The sequence below is a fragment of the Danio aesculapii genome, chromosome 2, assembly GCF_903798145.1.
Source record: "Danio aesculapii chromosome 2, fDanAes4.1, whole genome shotgun sequence".
Lineage (NCBI taxonomy): Eukaryota > Metazoa > Chordata > Actinopteri > Cypriniformes > Danionidae > Danio > Danio aesculapii.
Window position 1 is genome coordinate 2398489 of NC_079436.1, and position 22416 is coordinate 2420904.

General features: G+C 39.3%; 1 protein-coding gene across 1 annotated transcript in view; it reads right to left on the reverse strand.

Annotated features, from left to right (window-relative positions):
* Positions 1-22416, reverse strand: part of pth1r (parathyroid hormone 1 receptor) — a 156553-nt gene that overhangs the window by 13738 nt on the left and 120399 nt on the right. Inside the window, exons 6-8 of the mRNA XM_056470741.1 lie at positions 14691-14877; positions 2861-3014; positions 1408-1468 (exon numbers count right to left, since the gene is read on the reverse strand). Of these exons, the coding sequence (XP_056326716.1) occupies positions 1408-1468; positions 2861-3014; positions 14691-14877 (402 nt within the window). The remainder of the gene's footprint in view (positions 1-1407; positions 1469-2860; positions 3015-14690; positions 14878-22416) is intronic.

The following is a 22416-nucleotide window of genomic DNA, read 5'->3' on the forward strand; positions in this document are numbered from 1 at the left end:
CCAGTGAAGACTTAGAGAAACTTGTTCATGCTTTTATCAGCAGCACGGGTGGATTACTGTAACGGCCTCCTCACTGGCCTTCCCAAAAAGACAGTCAGACAGTTGCAGCTCATCCAGAACGCTGCGGCCAGAATTCTGACCAGAACCAGGAAATCAGAGCACATCACACCTGTCCTCAGGTCTTTACACTGGCTCCCAGTTACATTCAGATTAGATTTTAAAGTATTATTACTGGTCTATAAATCACTAAATGGCCTAGGAGCTCAATACATTACAGATATGCTCACTGAATACAAACCTAACAGATCACTCAGATTTTAAAGATCAAATAAACTAGAAATTCCAAGAGTTCAGTCAAAGCAGGGTGAATCGGCTTTCAGTTATGCCCCTCACTGCTGGAATCAGCTTCCAGAAATGATCAGATGTGCTCCAACATTAGGCATGTTCAAATCAAGACTGAAAACACATCTGTTTAGCTGTGCCTTTACTGAATGAGCACTGTGCTACGTCCGACCGATCGAACTATTACGTTTTTCTCTTCTTTTTCATTCTTTTATAACACATTTTATCTGTTTTTATGCTTATTTATTATATTTTTTAACCATTTTTATTATTTGTGTTTATTTTTCTTATACTTGTTTCTTTTATTCCTGTTTGTGTAAAGCACTTTGAATTGCCACTGTGTATGAAATGTGCTATATAAATAAACTTGCCTTGCCTTAGTTTTTATCACAGCTCTGACAGTGAGAGTATCAAAAGAAATGCCAATGAGAAGAAGAGGGCGGGGCATGCCAGATACTAGAAAGCATTTAATTGGTCAGAAGATTTGATGAGAAACTGAAATATGCGGTGATGCGAGTAAAACCGTTGATCTATTTAGGCGGAAGTGACAAGCTTTACATGTTTATATGGGTTTTATATCTTCTAAACACGAATTGTATCACTGTTTTGGAGCACATTAATAGACATCCTTAAAACTAACTTAATTGCTTAAAAAGTAAAATTTCTTAAACAGTTCTGTCAACATTTAAGTGATGTAATATTTGATTCCTATAAGCTTGAAGAGACTGTGATTTTTATTTATTTATTTATTATTATTTTTAAGAAGGTCAACTCCAGAACAGTGTAGGATTTTAACTCTTCCAGAGCGTGCAACAAAGTTCCTCCTAGCTCTGTAGCAGTGTTGTTGTTATCTGCATTGGTTTTAATACTTCACTCTTATAGTGGTAATATTTTGACACTGGCAACACTTTTGAAAGTGTTGAATTAACACTTTGCGGGTGGTTCCCATATATACACTTTTAAAGTGTTGAAATTAACTCGATTGGTGTTAATTTCTGGATTTCAAATTTACTGTGTGATAGTAACATCTGAAAGTGGATCTTTCATATTTACTCAGAGACTCACTCAGTGTCAGCTAGTGTGGCTCTTACACTCGCCCAGATGGTGACGAACATCGCAGGAACACCTGTGTAAAGAAATACAAGGACATGTGCATTTATTATCATTACAGAACCCACTGGAAATGATTGGCCTTGACTTTTGACATTCTGAAAAACAAGCAATAAAACACCATACATCAGTTCAGTTTCCTTCATTTTGTCATTCAAAACATCACAGTAGATGTCATTCATTTGAAAAACATCTTTAGGAATAGAAATATAATACAATTAAATTCAAACGAGTAAAACTAAACACAAATAACACAACTTCAACATTTATTAAAGATTTTTTTAGGTTTCTCTTGATTTTCATGTTTATTAAAATTTATTTAACTAGGAGCGGCACAGTGGCTCAGTGGTTAGCACTGTCGCTTCACAGCAAGAAGGTTTCTGGTTTGAGTCATGCCTTGGTCAGTTGGCATTTCTGTGTGGAGTTTGCATGTTCTGGCTGGAAGAGCATCCGCTGTGTAAAATATAATAGTTGGTGGAATGGAATAGTTGGTGGTTCATTCCGCTGTGGCAGCCCCTGATTAATATAGGGACTGAACCGAAGGAAATGAATGAATAGTAGCTAGTTTAATAACTGATTGTATTTATGCACATCTGAGTATAAATGTGAAATATCAAAGCAAAAAAAGCCTCCAATTGTTGATTCCTGGCTTTGCAACAGAGGAGTCTCGGCTCCACAGCATCCACATTGTATGCGCTGTGCATGTCCATGTTTTCCGCACAGTGTGTACAATGCAGGAGCTGAGGAGTCCATAATATTTCTGAAAATGTCCTCAAAATGTCCACACTGGAAACCATTAACAACACCTTAAAATAATTCCACAAGAATAAAAATATTAACCAATCACTTTCATTTACCAACACATGCACAGAATATAGTCAAGATTATTCGCCCTCCTGTATTTCCCAAATCATCTTTAACAGATTCAGGAATTTTTCACAGTATTTCCTATAATATTTTTTCTTCTGGAGAAAGTCTTATTTGTTTTATTTCAGCTAGAATAAAAGCAGTTTTTATTTTTTTAAAGCCATTTCAAGGTCAATATTATTAGCCCCTTTGCCTAATTACCCTAACCTTCCTCGTAATTAACCTAGTTAAGCCTTTAAATGTCACTTTAAGCTGAATACTAGTGTCTTGAAGAATATCTAGTCTAATATTATTTACTGTCATCATGGCAAAGATAAAATAAATCAGTCATTAGAGATGAAATATTAAAACTATTATGATCAGAATAGTGCTGAAACATAAATCATACCGTTAAACAGAAATTAAGGGAAAAAGTATAATAATCCTGACTTTAACTGTATCTAAAGGGAAAACGTAATCAAATCTTTGGATGTGCATGTGCGTCTGTAGCCAGACCTGGATAATTACGTGTTTTTGGAGAAGAGCGAAGATGTTTACTCACCCCAACCAATCAGAGTGAAGCCCCAGAGGTACTTCCTGTCTGAGAAGAAGGTCATGAAGATAAGGCTGTGCAGGTACAGGCCTTCCACCAGAATCCAGTAATAATTAGTGGCCAAGAAGTACAAGAAGAGCGTCACTGCCACCTTACAGCCGATCTGAAGGGTGAAGGAAAATCAATTCAGCATCGTATCGATTAGCAGCATGGGTTCCCTAAGTCACCTTCAATTGCTACTGAGAAACAGGGCATAAGTAACTACGAAAATCATCTTAATTATTATTTTTTTAAATAAAAAAGGACGTTTAAAATGTGTTATTAGCAATGCTATCATTAGAAATGCTATGGGCCCTTATCACAAGATGGTTATAATAGATGTTTAAAGGTGCTGTGTGTACGTTTTTGACCTTTTCTAAAGCATAAAAACACCAGAATATGTTTGCAGATAGTTCAGAAACATGCTAAGTGAACATTCTGTCTTCTGTCTTTGTTTTGGTCCCTTTAACCTGCCCAATGCCAGTTTAGCCAATTATATTTCAGCACCTTGGTGGAAAACAGTGTATTTCATTCATTCAGTCATGAAGGCTCTCAAAGTGTGCATCCGTGACCAAAATGCAACCTCCGGTGGACAGTAGCAGACTCCGAAATGAGACGGAGATTCAGAGTTCCACATGAGGTGGTTATTAATTAGCAAAAAATATAAATATTACGAACATAAACATTAGGTGAGCAGGTTACATTGTGTCCTAACAACACGCTTCGTTACAAAATACGCAGTGATAAGCAATTTGGCTGCACTGGACCTGAAAAATATAAATACTGTCATTCAGAAGCACAGAATAGTGCACTCACTGCACTCCAACACTGAATCACGGTTAGTCTTAGTTCTAAAGTTTAATGCTTTATTTTATTTTCCAGATCTGAGGTGAACTATCTGCTGCTGCTTTCAGTAAATGTCGCATTATCAGCATTTAACACTGAATAAAGCACATGAGGTGTACCTGAGCTGATCATTGTCAGTTTTCTGTTGTTCACCTGTAAGATATTGAACCCGTTTCTAAAATATAGATTTCAGGTGTTGGTTAGGACAAAAACTCCTTTTAATGTGGAAAATATTCCTTCTATAACCTAATTTAGACCTTTGCCTGGCTCCGCGTCGCTAACCTCCACTTACTTTGCACGCACCTCACGAAACGGACGAGGCTTTTATACTTAACGCGATCGTTGTAGTGGTATTCTTTAAAACGACAGGGGGCAAAAGAAACCCACTGTACCCACAATCAGACGGATAAACAGAGATATAGAAAGTTTCCGGAACTACATCATATCATTAATATCATTGAAGATTTTTAAACTAATTATTTTTATTATTTTCATGAATTATTTTAATGATTATAATGATTTTTATAACCATTCAAGATTTTTTTAAAACCAAACTTTTGTTCATATCCCGGACAGTTCTACCTATTATTAAAATATTATTGACAACAGAACTGTCATGATTACCAGCGATCTCTAACCACCAGAGGTCGCTGGTAAGAACTTACTTTCACATGGACTACATCTTATAGACTACATATTCAGTCATGCCACACACATACTCACACCTGCTCCAAGTCTCTACTGATTACACTCGCACCACCTGAGCATTGTCAAAGACTGATTACAGACACTACTTAAACAGCACACACTCTCATTTCCATGGCCTAGTCTTGTTTACCTGTAAAGTGACAATTCAACGCGTTTTCCTGAGTCTTGTTTCTCCGTGTTTTGACCCTTGCCAAGTTTGTCTGTTTGTCCATGTTCACTGCCTGCCTTCTGACCTCTCGCCTGTTATAGTGACTACGATTCTGGATTTGCCTTTATTCATCTGTTTGCACCTGTGTTGACCCTTGCTTGCCTGACTACAGAATAAACCGGCACTTGGATCCTAACGTTGTCTCTGTCATCCACGTGTTACAAGAACATGGGTTGCTCTACAAATATATATTTTATTATGGCAAGAATAAAAGCAAAAAAGTACAATTACTAAAAAATACAGAGTTTTTATTTTTATTTAGCCTGCTCCACAATTCACACATTACTCTCTGGCTAGTTTCTGTCCTCTACTTATACGCTCAAAAGGTAATAATGGTCCAACATTCCTGACCATTATCACAAGTAAAGCCTAGACAAACAGGGCATCAGTATATTGTAAACCTACAGGTTCAAATATTCCTTTCCAATTATCAAAGAACTTGTGATTTCATTTTAGTTTAGTAAAATTGTAATATATACATCATCAGTGTAAATGATGGTAGAAAAACATATTGTGTAATTATTTACTAAAACCAGAGGAGTCTCCACTTTTGCATGACCTCTCTTTTTGGTTTTAACAAACTTATCATTCAAGTTTTTCTAAACTTTTTAAAAAAACCTTCCTTCTTTTTCACGGCTGTTGCAATTTCTAGCCAAGAATTATTGGTCATCTGGTTCTCCCTATGATCACGCATGGATTTATCCTAAAGATGTCTGTACAGTCGTTCCTATTTCAGACAAAATCTCTTCAAAGTGATTCATATTCAACTCAAATCAAATGTGGCGGTGCGCTGAAAAAAATTATTCCTTGGATTTACTCAATTTTTTTTTACATTAAGTGGTTGTAAACAATTTATTTGGGCTAAATTTAAACAAACAATTTAAGTTGAACATTATTAAATTTAATTTGTTTGTTTAAATTCAACACAAATAAATAGTTAGCAACAGTTTTGCAAGCAACACGTTTTTCAGTGTGAGCAAACTGTTTGCTCGAGTCTCAAAAATTTTCGTACGCTCCGCCAGCTGAAATCATGTCACACGCACCCAGAGGGAACGTCCACAAAGTCTCTGATGATGTCACATTCATCGCACGCACTCAAGCCAATGCATCGAGTATAAACCAGGCTTATCGATTGCTTTTATTTATAATGCGACTTAAATCAGCCTTTAGACTCGATGGTCAGGCGCGCTCCTGTTGGTGTCATCAATCTGGAAACCTGTGTTTGCGTGTGTTTTGAACCAATACCTAGTTTAAGCACTGGGTGTCAAACTTACATACTGCACCTCTAACAGTCATCGAAATGCTGGAACGATTTTAATATTTAAAATAAAAATAAAAACGTATGACTTTTTGAACATTTATATGTATTTATGTATGTATTATTTTATCTTTGCATCAAATTACAATTTTGCTTACCCAATTGCCCTATAGCGCATGTGTTTGGACTGTGGGGAAAACTGGAGCACCTGGAGGAAACCCATGCCAACATGGGGAGAACATGCAAACTCCATGCAGAAATGCCAACTGGCCTAGCCGGGACTCAAACCAGCGATCTTCTTGCTGTGAGGTCACAGTGCTAACCACTGAGCTACCGTGCCGCCTGTCCATTTTCTTCTGTTTCTTAAATGCTTGTCATATATGTTTATCAGTGTAGATTCAGCATAAAGCTTCTATTAGCAGACTTAGTTTGTTGATAGGCCTTATTAGTTTGCTTGAGCTTTTAGATGAACTTGACACACAAATCCTTTGGAATCATCCAATGTTTCAGTGATACGTCTCAAATTTTCCAGGTGGCATTTCATCGGCTATCAACACGAGATCTCCAATGGTAAAGTTTCAGCAGGGTTTATGCAATAGTGTCTGGCTGCACAATCAGACACCTGCGCTAGCTCTACAATTGACGTCATTTGCAACCTATTTTTAGTGAACATACATTTAATAGTCACACATATAGCTGCATCTTGCTACATCATGCAGAGAGGAGAATTACATTTGGAATTGCATGTAATTTCCACCTGCACTCTCCAATATTCTGCAATCCACACAAATGGTTCGCTTTGAGGTTTGCTGTTAATATTTAAAGGTCAGATGTGACTATTATTAATTAATTAAAAGAAATGATTAATATGACCTGCAGATGGCCATAATATAAGAGAGACGCGTGTAAAGGCATGAAATATAATGGTTTCCTCCTATAGAAAACATTACAGAGAAAATCTGTATGTGGGTTAATGTACTGAGGCAGTCATAATAAAAGGTCAAATTCTAAATATTACAGATTAATTAGCTAAAAAAAGGCAAAAAATTGGTTCAGAATTTAAATATAACGCACTGAGTTACACATTAAGCTTTTGATATTATATATACACTCGCCGGCCACTTTATTAGGTACACCTATCCAACTGCTCGTTAACACAAATTTCTTATCAGCCAATCACATGGCAGTAACGCAATGCATTTAGACATGTAGACTTGCTCAAGACGATCTGCTGCAGTTCAAAGCGAGCACGAGAATGGGGAAGAAAGGAGATTTAAGGGACTTTGAACGTGGCACGGTTGTTGGTGCCAGACGGGCTGGTCTGAGTATTTCAGAAACTGCTGATCTACTGGGATTTTCACGCACAACCATCTCTAGGGTTTACAGAGAATGGTCAGACAAAGAGGAAATACCCAGTGAGATGCAGTTCTGTGGGCGCAAATGTCTTGTTGATGCCAGAGGTCAGAGGAGAATGGCCAGACTGGTTCCAGCTGATAAAAAGGCAACATTAACTCAAATAAGCACTCGTTACAACCGAGGTCTGCAGAAGAGCATCTCTGAACACACAACACGTCCAACCTTGAGGCAGATGGGCTACAGCAGCAGAAGACCACACCGGGTGCCACTCCTGCCAGCTAAGAACAGGAAACTGAGGCTACAATTCACACAGGCTCACCAAAACTGGACAATAGAAGATTGGAGAAACGTCGCCTGGTCTGATGAGTCTCCATTCTGATGAGTCTCCACATTCTGATGGTCGGGTCAGAATTTGGCATCAACAACAGAAAAGTCACATCAACGCCACAGCCTACCTGAGTAATGTTGCTGACCATGTCCACCCTTTATGACCACAGTGTCTCCATCTTCTAATGGCTACTTCCAGCAGGATAACGCACCTGTCAAAGCGCGAATCATCTCAGACTGGTTTCTTGAACATGACAATGAGTTCACTGTACTCAAATGGCCCCTGCAGTCATCAGATGTCAATCCAATAGAGCATCTTTGGGATATGGTGGAACGGGAGATTGGCATCATGGATTGCAAATCTGCAGCAACTGCGTGATGCTATCATGTCAATATGGAGCAAAATCTCTGAGGAATATTTACAGTAGCTTGTTGAATCTATTTTTTAATGTTTATTCATAAACAGGTTAGCTTAGAAAAAGTGGACAAAGCTTTGCATTAACAAAGTATAGAATATGAACATCAACAAAGATGAATAAGTACTGTATTAAATGTGAGGTCACACTTTACAATAAGGTCTGTATTTACTAAAATGAGCTAATTATGGACAATACTAGTACAGTATTTAGTAAAGATCGTTCAACATTTACTAATGCATTATTAACATCCAAATTCATGCTTGTTAACATTAGTTAATGCACTAATATGAACTAACAATAAACAACTGTAGTTTCATTAACTAACATGAATAAATACTGTAATAAATGTAATTTTTTTCATGTCAGTAAATGCATTAAGTAACATGAATTAATACAACCTTACTGTAAAGTTTAACCATATGTATTATTCACAGTTTCTTCATATTAGTAAATACTTTAACTAACATTAACATTAAGTTAACATTAACTAACGACTGAAATGTTAAAATGTGACTAAATCCTGAGACAAGATGCATTGGCAGGAGCAACTAAATTCCAGGCTTTCATTTCAGTTAAATTCACACACACAAGCTGGTCAAGGACAATGAGACAATATCACGGCCAATAGTCTGTGCTGTCATCTTTTTTCACCTGTCACACTAAGACTGTAGCAGTGCGCCACTAATGGAGCACCTCCAGGTCTGGGACATTCTTGTCCATGCCCTTTGTCATTTGTTTTTGTCTGCTCCTTGTTGCACCTCATGAAAAGAATGGAGCAGAATGCAGCGGCTCACTGACGATGGCCTGACAGGAGAAAAACATTTATCCAATCCAGGCTCGGCTGAAGGAGACCAATTAAGGCCAAGCATGTGGACAGTTTTGGTCAGTGTACAAAAGGAAAGAAGAGACTTTTCCTATTCATTCTAATAGAGAATGTGTTAGGGTTAGCACTCTGTTTTTGTCTGCTTCTTGTTCCACCTCATGAAAAGAATTGAGCTGATCTATATGGTGTGACTCTCTAACAGTGGCTTGACAGCAAAAAAACCCAAAAACATTTATCCAATCCAGGGTAAGCTGAAGAAAACCAATCAAGGCCAAAAGTGTTGACAGTTGTGGTCACTATACAAAAAGAAAGAAGATGGTCTTGTCCTATTCTTTCTAATGGAGAATGTGTTGGGCCATCCTCCCTTATGAGAACCTGCCAGTTACTTATGTGTTATCCAATTTGCTAAACATGATTGAACTTTGGATTGAGGGACAGAAATAAAGAGTGTTTTGTCTGTTCCGTGTTGCACCTTATGAAAAGAATGGAGCAGGTCTCTATGGTGCGACTCTCGGACAGTGACCTGACAGCAGAAAACCATTTATCCAATCCAGGCTTAGCTGAAGGAGACCAACCAAGGTCAAGAATGTGGGCAGTTTTGGTCAGTATACAAAAGGAAAGAAGAAGATCTTGTCCTATTCATTTTAATAGAGAATGTGTTGGATCATCCTTCTTATCAAAAGCTGCCAGTTACTAGGCGTCATCCAATTTGCTAAATAAGATTGAGCTGTTGATTGAAGGATGAAAATCAGCTCGGGCAAAAATGATGTGAGAACTGATGAATGGTAGAGTGTCTGCTACTTGTTGCACCTCATAAAAAAGAATGGAGCAGGTCTCTATGGTGTGACTCTCTGATGGCGGCTTGACCATTTTCAGCAGAAAACCATTTATCCAATCCAGGCTCAGCTGAAGGAGACCAATCAAGGCCAAGAATGTCGACAGTTTAGGTCAGTATACAAAAAGAAAAAAGATTATCTTGATCTATTCATTCTAATGGAGAATGTGTTGGACCATCCTTCCTTATGAGAAGTTGCCAGTTACTTGGCATCATCCAATTAGCTAAACAAGATTAAACTATAGATTGAAAGATGAAAACCAGCTCGGACAAAAATGATGCGAGAATTGATTATTGGTAGAGTGAGAAGACTGTTTTTGTCTGCTCCTTGTTGCAGCTCATGAAAAGAATGGAGCAGGTCTCTGTGGTGCGACTTTTGGACAGTGGCCTGAAAGCAGAAAACCATTTATCCAATCCAGGCTCAACTGAAGGAGACCAATCAAGGTTAAGAACGCCGATAGTTTTGGTCAGTATACAAAGGAAAGAAGAGGATCTTGTCCTATTCATTCTAATGGAGAATGTGTTAGGGTTAGGACTCTTTTTTTGTCTGCTCCTTGTTGCAGCTCATGAAAAGAATGGTGCAAGTCTCTTTGGTGTGATTCTCTGAGAGCGGCCTGACAGCAGGAAGCCATTTATCCAATCCAGGCTCAGCTGTAGGAGACCAATCAAGGTCAAGAAAGTCGACAATTTTGATCAGTATACAAAAGCAAAGATGGTCTTGATCTATTCATTCCAATGGAGAATTAAAGAATGTGTTGGACCATCCTTCCTTATGAGAACCTGCCAGTTACTTGGCATCATCCAATTAGCTAAACAAGATTGAATTCATGGATTGAGAGATGAAAACCATGCTCTGACAAAAATGATGCGAGAATTGATTATTGGTAGAGTGAGAAGACTGTTTTTGTCTGCTACGTGTTACACCTTATGAAAAGAATGGAGCAGGTCTCTATGGTGCGACTCTTGGACAGTGGCCTGACAGTAGAAAACCATTTATCCAATCAAGGCTTAGCTGAAGCAAGAATGTGGACAGTTTTGGTCAGTATACAAAAGGAAAGAAGAGGATCTTGTCCTATTCATTCTAGAGAATGTGTTGGACCATCCTTCCTTATGAGACCCTGCCAGTTACTTTGGGTCATCCAATTTGCTAAATAAGACTGAACTGTAGATTGAGGGGCAATAATCAGCTCGTACGAAGGTTATATGTGAAAATTGATGATCGGTAGAGTGAGAAGACTAGACCAGGGATGTCAAACTCAATTCCTGGTGGGCCGCAGCCCTGCACAGTTTAGTTCCAGTCCTGCTTTAACACACTTACCTGTAGGTTTCAAACAAGACTGAAAGACTTAATTAGTTTGATCAGCTGTGTTTAATTAGGGTTGGAACTAAACTGTGCAGGGTTGCGACCCTCCAGGAATTGAGTTTGACATCCCAGGACTAGACCTTAGCTGTGAGCTCTTAACTTAAATCAACTCTCTCTACTTCACAGAAACCACTGTTTATTCCTCAGAAGTTCACTGAAACAAAGAGAGGAAAGAGGCGGGACAACTCGAAAAAAATTGTGCCCCAACAAGAGACAAGGGAGTAGAACCCAAGTAGATGAAATCCTTGCAAAAAGGCCCAGTTGAGGATTGACATTTTTTATTTTATTTTATTTTTGGCCTTTATTAGATAGGACAGTAATGAGACAGGAAGCAAAGTTGGAGAGAGAGAGGGGGGTAGGTTTGGGAAATGTCCTCGAGCCGGGATTCGCACTCGGTACGCCCTGAAGTGCTATTGCACCATGTGTCGGCGCTAACCACTAGGCTATTGCGCCGACTAGGAGGATTGACTTTTGATACAACTTATGTTGAAACATTTGCTAGATGTAAATACATGATTCTGTCAGGCTATGATGCTGGAGCAATGCCGATATCTGAAGGAAAAAGATTTTATGAATTGCTGTTTGGTGCCATTTGACATTCAAGGCCAGGCAATGAAACATTTGAAGCTAACGTTTAATATTAAAGTAGTTGTAAAATAAAAAATAACCTTCACATACACACACAAGTCAAATGGTGAAAAACAGAAGTGTTGACTGCAATGACCAAAATGAGGTAACTACTGGTGCAGTGCAAAATTATCCAAAAATTGGTTCCTTTCAACTGCCTATTCACTGACCGATAATAGCTTTTACTTTCAGAATTACCTTAGATTGTTGCATAAGTACAAGTTACTGGAGACATTCCACAGGAATGTTGGATGCATCTCCAGATTTATTGGCTGCACATCCCAGAGGAGCTCTACTGGATTGAGATCTGTTGACTGCAGAGGCCATTTGAGTGTTTAGTCGATGCTCAGTTTTACTAAGACTCTAAAATTCATGAAGAAAATGTCATTTACACCTTTACACAACTAGCAGCCTGAACCATTGATAAAAGGGAAGGCGGATCCATGCTAATTATGCATGTGGAAAGCACTAAACAAAACAAACTAGCCCGACAGATGCTCACTGAAGTTACCCAATGACTGACCATAGGTTTGGTGTGTGCTAGGGGAACACTGCTGTAAATCATCTGCTTCAAGGTTCAACACCTTTTGGTTTTAGAGATGCTCCTCTGCTGCTTCTAACACGTTGTTATTTGAGTTACTGTTGCCCTTCTGTCAGCTTGAATCAGTCAATCTCCTCTGACCTTTGATTTCAACAAGTACATATCAACCACAGACATGCCACTCTTTGGATAGTTTTTTTCCCTTTAGAGCACAGGTCTCAAACTCAATTCCTGGAGCCGTGCAGCTCTGCACAGTTTTGCTCCAACCCTATTCAAACACAGCTGATCCAACTAATCAAGGTGGTCAAGACTACTAGAGACTATTAAGTGGGTGTGAGTTGGACATGGTTGTAGCTAAACTATGCAGAGCTGTGGTCCTCCAGGATTTGAGTTTGAGACCACTGCTTTATTGGGACTTCCTATCATTGTAATGTGTTTATACTGTACAAATTGTATCCGCCCTATCCTAACCCTAGCCCTAAACATAACCACAGGAAAAAATCTCCATTTTTACTTTTTTTATTTTGTGTGATTTATGAGCCTTTTTCTTCATGGGGACCAAAAAAAAAAGTCCACACATGGTCAAAATCTACTGGTATTGCTATACTTGGGGGGACATTTTTTCTCTACAACAGTGGTTCTCAAACTGAGGGTCACAACCCTCAATAATTTCAAGGGGTCGTGAGAGTGATTTTAAAATTGTGTAATTTTCAGTGATTATAATATATATTTTTCAGTATTACAAGAGAAAGCTAATATTTTCAGATGTTTTTAAAGATATTACTGATTACTGCAGCGAACAACTCGTTAGTTATCAATACAGCACGCATCTGGATGTGAAAACCGCAACTGCAGAGATGGAACCGTCATCGGAACCGTCTACTTTGACTAAGCATAAGAGCAAGACCCCATCAGACCAAAATAGGAAACGTCAGAAATATCAGGATGAATATCAGGACACATTCAGGCAGAATGCATCTTTGCACTTGAAACGCAGCGCTCAGGAACAGTTTAAAACTGTTGTCATGTCAACTTGCCGCATTAAACACAGCCCGCAATGCTTGCCCTGCCTCTGCGCTTTTCTTATTGGCCCACTGCTCTAGAACTGAAAGCCAATGGATTGGTTAAAATCAGCTATTAATCACTCAGTCAGCGCCTCCTGCCTTCAGATGGCAGGAGCTACAACCGGGGAAATGTAACACGCTGAAGATGATAGAATGAAAACAACACTGACAGATTTAGTCTTAGAAACCACCTAAAGCTACAAATAATGGCACATCTGATTACTGATCATGTGCTGAATGTTAATCCACCATCTACACTTTTCCAAGAGTGGATAAAAGACTTCCAGTGGCTTCAAGTCCGCTCTGATAATAACTGAAGCATTCAGATTTTCAGGTAACTGTTTGCCACATCTACAGATTTTCAGCACAAGAGGTTCTGTTTAATCCTTCATTTAATCGCCAGATTCTAACAGCCATGCAAGTGGCAGCTATATGTACAATTGAACACACGTTCACCATAGCAAAAAGGCTTGCACTGACTAAGTTTACACTTATATTGCAGCTCATGAAAAGACCGGTATTTCGTTGAAACATATTTTCCTCACACATGCATATTTATTTTTTTGCTTGATAGTTTTGATTTCAAATGCAATAAATCTGTTTATAAAACTTGTAGTAACGGTGCTCTAAATTTTTAAGTTATTTTTATTGTTTGGATATGCTTTGGTAGTCGCAAGTTCTTGGCGATCTTACATTGGGGGTCGCTGGCTTCAAAGTTTGAGAACCACTGCTCTACAACATAAGAGACACAAGATACACACACACACACAGACATTTTTTTCACACAGTTGTTTATACCAAATGAGAATATCTGTAGATAATTCTTTAATACTTTAATTCCCATGGGGTTTTACTAAGTAACCTAAGCATATAGAGGATGAGAAAATTGCTAGAGGGTCTTAGTGGCAATTCAACACATGGCTTGACATGATAATGATGCTCCCACACTACGGCCACTACTATGGCAACAACACAACGTGAGATGCCTCTGCTACAGTGTGAGATTGAACAGTGTGAGATCCCTCTGCTTTATACTTTAGCGTTAGCAGTGGTGGAAAGAGTACTGATTAATCATACTCTAGTAAAAGTACTTGCAAATGAAAAATACTAAATGATCTGTTTTAAATACTACTCACATCATGAGTAACAAATTGCAGTCCCACGTTATATTAGGTGGCTTTAACTACTATGTAGATGCATTAAAAAATAAATGCAATGAACACACTGCTCTTGAGGTGGGATTTGAGTAAGGTTAGGGCAAATAACGCAGTAAAAGTACAATATAGATCTAAAACAGTACTCAAGTAAGTAAAAGTAGACATTTCTTAAACTGCTTAGTAAAGTAGTTTGAGTTTGAGCTTTTGTAATTCGTTACTTTACACCTCTGCTGTCTGTTAGCTCTGACTGTATGTGTGCTGCACTTACAAACTGGGTTTTGTTGGCAGGAGGGGCTTCGGTGATGGATTTGAGATCCTCCACAGTGATTCGTTCCATTTCCTGCAACGCCGAACCAGAGTACAGCACCACATCCTTCACGAAGATACTAATGGCCCGCAACATGAACGATACAAACAGGTGCATGTGGATGTAGTTCCTGGTGCAGTGGAGCCGTCTAAAAGAACAAGAGGAATGAGGTCAAGCATGATTTATGTCATTATTAGCAGTAAACAGTGTGAGGTATCAATGCACATGGGTGCTGCAGATCTGTACTGTGCATTAGGTGATACACTAAAACAGTGGTTAGCACTGTGGCCTCACGGCAAGAAGGTCGCTAGGTTCGAGTCCCAGCTGGACCAGTTGGCATTTCTATGTGGAGTTTGCATGCTCTCTGTGTTGGCGTCGGATGGCTGTTTTTTTTCCCACAGTCCAAACATATGTGCTATAGGTGAATTGGACGAACTAAGCTGGCCTTAGTGTATGAGTGTGTGTTTGAATGTGAGTGTGTATGGGTGTTTCCCAGTACTGGGTTACTGCTGGAAGGGCATCCGCTGCATAAAACATATGCTGCAATAGTTGGCGGTTCATTCAACTGGGGCTGTTCAGTGTTCTGTGTATACTGTTTGTGTTTTCTATGCCCTATCACAGAGGACAGAAGAACATTGTTGGTTTTAATTAGAGCCAGATGAATCTGACGCTGACTGTAACACATTCTTTGGATTTAAAGGGTTCAGAAAGCGCAAATGTTGAAAATGTAGAGCTCAAAACGTAAGCTATAAAAGCAAATTGCAAGCATGTGTTACTGACATTCCCATCAGTTTGTCTGCATTCTCCTAAAAACTAGTTTGACGGGAGCAAGTCTATTAGAGAAAAGCTCCTCCAGAGTTTTTGGTTTTGTTGCAGCTTCCTGATGTTGTAGCCTGACCTCACATACGCAAACTCATTTAAATCTCTTATATTTACGTTTATAAATATATATTATCACACAAATATTATTGTCACTAACTCACCTCTAACTAAACCTATGTAAATAAACCTAAACTTCAAATCTAAATGGCAAATAATGACTCTAATAACAATGTAGGCACAATGTTTCTTATAACATGTTTCTAATTTGGTATACTGCCAAACAAGTTACACAATATGATACATGAAGGAAACTGAAGACATTATAGAGTCCATATATTAACATGTTTAATGAGCAAGTTAAAGGGATAATTGACCCAAAAATGAAAATTCACCCTCCACCTGTTTGAGTGAAAACTAACATGGAAACAGCCATCCATCGACTTTCATAGTCATTTTTTTAGGCTTCTGGATTTCAACATTCTTCAAAAGATCCTCTTGTGTGTGTGTGTGTGTGTGTGTGTGTGTGTGTGTGTGTGTGTGTTTAAAGAAACAAACAGGTTTGGAACCACTTAACGGTGAATAAATGGTAAGTACATTTTAATTTTGGCTGAACTCTAAATATGCAGTATGTGCGCAGCTAATATATTTACGTTTGTAATATTTGCAACCCAGGCTCATTCTGAAAGCGTAGTCCCGAGGACGTTTCTGGAGAGCGCGAAATACGTCCCGGGAGGTACGTAGTTTTGCAGTTTTTGGTTTTCGCGAATCCGCGAGAGGCCGCTGTGTGTGCCTTTTTGGCTTCTTAGATGTATCCCGTTTGCGCCCGCGCTGTTCTCGCGTAAACCCACCAGAGGCCGCTGTCGAACAAACGTCTGTCTGTCCTTCTGGCTGAATAATTAATTGGACTGGCCGACCCACCCTCCTCCTTCCCTGAACCCAACCAATTTTACCGATTGACCCGTCTGCCCTAAACCCAACCAACAATTTACAAAAACCGTCCAGAAAAAGAAAAGCTCTCATCAGATTTTTTTTACCACGTTTTCGGATTTTACCACATTCTCACCCTGTTATGAACTTCTTCACTTTATTTCTTGGATTCTGTTATTTCTTGGAATCGAACCCGGTCGTCCTCGTCGTGATCAGCTCCTCTCTGCGTCTCAAGTCAGCCTCTTAAAATGGGTTGCTTCATTGCATACATACACCATTACTGCCAGCTCCAAACAAGGAAAGAGAGGATGCTGGAAACCCCAGGTATTCGCAGGAATGGCATCAAACTGGTGGCTTGCAAAGAAGTTTTGAGCAAACTCTGTTGGTTGCTGGTGCAGAAGGAACAAATAAACCAATCCAGGTTCTGGTTAAGCCTCGCAAACTGTCTAGTGGACTGGGGAGGGTACCAGAACAAACTATAAGACACACACCAATGTTTGTAGACTGCAGATGAGTTTACACACTAGCATATAAAAAAGAAAACAATGCTGAAAACATGACTTCAGCAGTTTCTAAGGGTAGCAGAAGATGAACAGATCATGAATAAGGATAGGGATAGTCCTCTGAGATGGAGGGAGGGGTGACATTGAATATCCAATTGGAGCACGGGACCAGAAGGCAGCTGATTCAATGAAATGCATTGCACAGTTCTTGACATAAGTGGTAACACCTTTTGACAGAGATGGCTGGTCATAAATCATCTCTGGACAAGTCATCGTATTTTCACCTGGATGGCCTGAACACTGCAATGATTAGATCAACTGAATTACAAAAAGCTTGTCTGCTGGACATTGGGTTGAGGCTCACTCATTTGTTTGTGCCTGCACTAGATTATTCCCATGATGTTCCACTGAACAGGAGCAAGTTGGATAGTTTCTTTCTTTGTTTGTGGTGTAGACTTCGGAGGTTCCAATTTTTGACATCCTTGAGCCTGGGGCAATAATTGTCAAGAAATGCAAATATGGGATCTGGATTTGACTTGAATTCCTGGAAGGATTGAGTTGTTGGTGTCCATGAAGGAGTCTTTGTAGGGCACCAGAAGGTTCCTCCTTAATCATCTGTAGAATTTTGCTATTCTGTGCAAATTGCAATTGTTATTTGCCAGACTGATGAACAAGCCAACATACTACTTGCTTTGATTTTGGCCTTGTCCAAGCAATGGCTTCCTTCACTCAGCAAGTAGCTTAAAAGCACAATGGCTGCTTCATGAAACTCGCATTTTCCAACTTTCTCGAACAACTCATTGTCAGCCAGGCTTTGCAGAACCTAACAAATGTGTCTTACATGGGAAACCAAAGGGTGATGAGATGTCATCTTTATACTCAATCATCTATTTATTGATCTGTGTCTTTAAAGATTTCACTCGTGAGAGATTGAAAAACTTATGGGGTGCTGGACAAAGGCAGTATCTTGTATTCACAATGCTCCAAAACTGATAAAGACAGTCGTGTGTTGTTCCTGTTGTCAATACAGATGAGATTATAGACACTGGAGATTAGAGAGCTTAGAGAAAATGTGGGCTCACAAGCGTGTTCAATAGTTGCTGGGAATAAAGGCTGGAGGTATGGGGCATTATTTAGGTATTGAGCCCTGTTTTCTCCACAAAGAAAAATAAATAAAAAAAACAGCAGCAGTCGGAGAAGTGAATGAACGGATGAACACCAAATGCATTGAATCATATTCTGGGTGTGTCCTCGCTGTAGCCTGTAGTACAATGGCATAGTGGATGAGGTCCAATACGTAGTGGACATGAATGTGTCAGTGGTTATTGCAAGAAATGAGAATTATGTTGTTTCTAAAATGACTCACAGCATTGTGTGTTATTAACATCCACACCTACACATACCGCAACCTTCAACCCAACCTTTACATTTATTTAAGTCTACACCTACCCCAAGCCTAAATCAAACCTTCACAATTTCTGAAATCTAGATCTACATCTACCCCAACCCTAAACCCAACCTTCACAGTTACTGATGTCTACACCTGCGCCAACCCTAAACCTAACCTTCATAGTTATTAATGTCTAGACCTACACCAACCATAAACCAAACCCTCACGGCTTCTAACATCCACACCTGCTCCAACCCTTACATCCTTCAGAGTTATTAATGTCTCCACCTACCCCAACCCTAAATCCTACCCTCATTTTCTAACATCTACACATACCCCAACCCTAAACCCAACCCTCAGTTTCTAACAACTACACATATCCCAACCATTAACCCAACCTTCACAGTTATTAATGTCTCCACCTACCCCAACCCTAAACCCAACCCTCAGTTTTTAGAATCTACACATACCCCAACCCTAAACCCAACACTCAGTTTCTAACATCTATACCTACACTAACTTTAAACCCGACCATCAGTTATTAACATCCACAACTACCCCAACCCTAAACCCAACCATCACAGTATTACAATGTTGACTAGGTATTAGACCCAATTCAGTACTGTATTAGACCCAACCCAGACCGCAGAGAGGACATCTAGCACATTCTTGCATTGCCTTGGTTCTTGGACAAAGTTGGCGGAATCCATAAAAGGAGAAGGTGTAGTTATATAGAAGTCAATGGAGACCATCAGCTGGAGGTGAATTCAATGGTAACCAGTCGTTCTGAAAGTGAACAACTGATTTCCTCTTTTTGAGGCTGAGCACCAGAAAACTGACCACTGGCACTTGATGTTGGGACATTAGAAAATTTAGTTTGCCTTGGTCTTGAGCATGTACACTGTGTAGCAGTATTCCAGTCTGCTTGAGATGTGCAAAAGCAAGGGTGACATTAGGGAGCAGATACCTCCCTATATCAACATTGAGGAATTTCAGCCATTAGAAAGGAAGCCAGGCAGCTAGCGCTCAGCAGCCACTGGTTGTAGCTCCAAAAGCATCCCCTAGAGTGTCTGAAAGCTACGTCAATCAGCTGATCCATCAGTAAATCACTCATAGGGTGAGTATCCACTGTAGTGTTTTTGCAGTGCAGTGTTTTTTCAGTCGGTTGTGTGATATGATGTATCCCTGCTGTACCATTGCAAGTTGAAGTCTTTAGCAGATTGTTTGTTGACAGTGAAATTGTCCCACCGCCCTTCCATTATGATTGGATAGCTAGCTCAAAAGTGACACTGATAGGCTCTATATTTTTCAACTTGCAATGGTTGAAAAATGCATAGTGTTTGACGTTAAAAGACCAGCTCAACACCTCGCTACACTGCACATACTCAAATAATTGCAGTTACAAAAACATGGGGCTACCAGCGACAACATGCTCAGCTCAAGAAAAAAAAAAACACTTCGATGGACATGCACCCATACTGTGACCAGTTCAGCTGACAAACGTGGCTTTGAAATGCTCCTGCATCAGTGTCGCTCGGTGTAGAACATGAATCAATGATCATTTTAGCCAATCACAGGCATTTCTGTTGTGCATTATTACAGCCGATTACAGCTCCACCTGTCGAGAACTTGTTAACTTGCTTAAATTGGGTGTAACAACCTGTAGTGTGAACTAAGATAGGATTCTCTTTTGATATTTACTTATTTATATTTAGACATTTATATATCATTTTCAGATGAACACTACATTTCCCCCCCGGACTGTAAAGGCATGGATGAATGAATGAAAAGAAGGGACAGAGCTATGTTAAATTATATCATTGAGAAATATAATTGTGTAAGCAGGCATTCGTGCTTTTCAAAAAGATGTTGAAGAAGGTTGCACTTGACTTCAGAAATGCTTTCACTGGTTAAAAGATAACAAGGTCAAAGATAATCAAAGGAGCAGCAAAAGAACCCCATGATCTGGTTTATAGGTGTGCTGGTGAAGCATTGCTGAATCTTTTCATGATGTAAGGCTCCAGCTGAGTTGGGCCTGGGGAGCTGGCTGACAGAGATAACTCAACACTTTGTCTGCAACAGCCGCTAGCTGGTTGAGCTGATAGAGCTCACAAAGAGCGAGCGAACTGGAGAGCCTATTTATATAGGCTTTTCCTTCAGAGGAGAATGGCAGACTTGGTCACATAGTGAGAGTGACTGTGAATTTTTACACTCTTGAAGGAGAAATAAACAAACAATAAACGGAGATGATCTCAAACCAAACCATTTATGAAGGCTACATGGATACTTTAACCCTTTCATGCGTGAGTGTTAAATACTCCAGGTTGTTTGTGTGACCGTTATCAAAGAGCATAGAATCACCAAGAGGCGACACTCTGTTGCTATTTGGGAAACAGCCACTAGATGCCGCTAGTGTCACGCGACGGCCATTTTGGAATGAAAATCCCAATAGAGCACGGATAACTAACACAAGACAGAGTGGATTAAAATATTGAGTTAAATATGAGTTAAAATGAGTACATTACCTCTGAAAAGCAACATTTCAAAACAATATACCAATGAAAACAGACAATTTCCGAAATGTTGACAGGCTAAGTTTAATACATCTGATATATAAAATATCCGTTTCACATATAACATAAAAATAAGGTTAAGAAAATAACTTAATTACTATTTTATTTTGTTTAACTCAAATTAGGGTGAAGCAAAAATGACTATACACAACAAAAACTACACAAAAAACTACAACACTCTCTGGTAGTTTGTATGGCCTTGATGATTTTTAATGACAGAATAAAAAATCATGAGTAAAAAAAAAATAATAAAAAAAAATTAAATAAATATATATAGATATTGTCCTATGGTCTAGAGCAGGCATGTCCAAGCTCGGTCCTGGAGGGCCGGTGTCCTGCAAAGTTTAGTTCCAACCCCAATCAGACACACCTGGGCTAGCTAATCAAGCACTTACTAGGCTTTCTAGAAACATCCGTGCAGGTGTGTTGAGGCAAGTTGGAGCTAAAATCTGCAGGACACCGGCCCTCCAGGACCGAGTTTGGACACCCCTGGTCTAGAGGCACCAAACAGGTGGTGCTTATAGAACTTACAATACCCTGGGACGAAAGAATGGAGGAGGCCCATGAACGTAAGCTCAAGAAATATCAAAGTCTGATACTTGAGAGCCAATAGAATGGATGGAGGGCCTGGAATTTACCAGTAGAGGTTGTAGGGGGTTTGCGGGGCAGTCACTCTGGAGAGCCCTCGGATGGCTGGGAATTGAAGGAATGGCCAGGAAACGCCTTGTAGGAAAGGTTACTAAAGAGGCAGAAGCAACATCTCGCTGGATTTGGCTACAAAGGGAGGTTCGGTGGAAAAGCCAACCAGTTGAAAGACAAACCATAACAGAGTTGGGCGGTGGTCAGCAGGAGTAGATCCAGGACGCTGGATCTGCTGTCGAGCCCTCCCGAGGTGTTATGGGCTTAAATCGGTGAAACACCAAGGAAAGGGGGTGCCCATCTGATGACCGGCTGTAACCACCAACCTTATATAGAGTACATCCCTAACTCCCTAACTGGTGCTAAAGGAAGAAAGGAGGGGGGAATTATGCCACTGGCCCACAGTTGGTGCAGGGCAGAGTACCTGTAAAGTTGCGATGGTCCGATCGTATTTTGCATATATATATATATATATATATATATATATATATATATATATCGAAATCAATTACAATCACTCAAAGGTAAAATATTGTTTTATAGACCACTAATGTTTATATATTTATATATATATATATATATATATATATATATATATATATATATATATATATATATATATATATATATATATATAAACATGCATGGTCTATAAAGCAATATTTTACCTTTGAGTGATTGTAATAGATTTCGTGTGGCAGAAACAATATTTTGACTTATATTCGATTACATTATTTACTTTCAACCATGTCAAAACTATCATTTAACAAAATTAGCTGTAACAAATTAGTCATTTTCTTATGTTGGTTGTAAGTATATTTCATCAGTGTGGG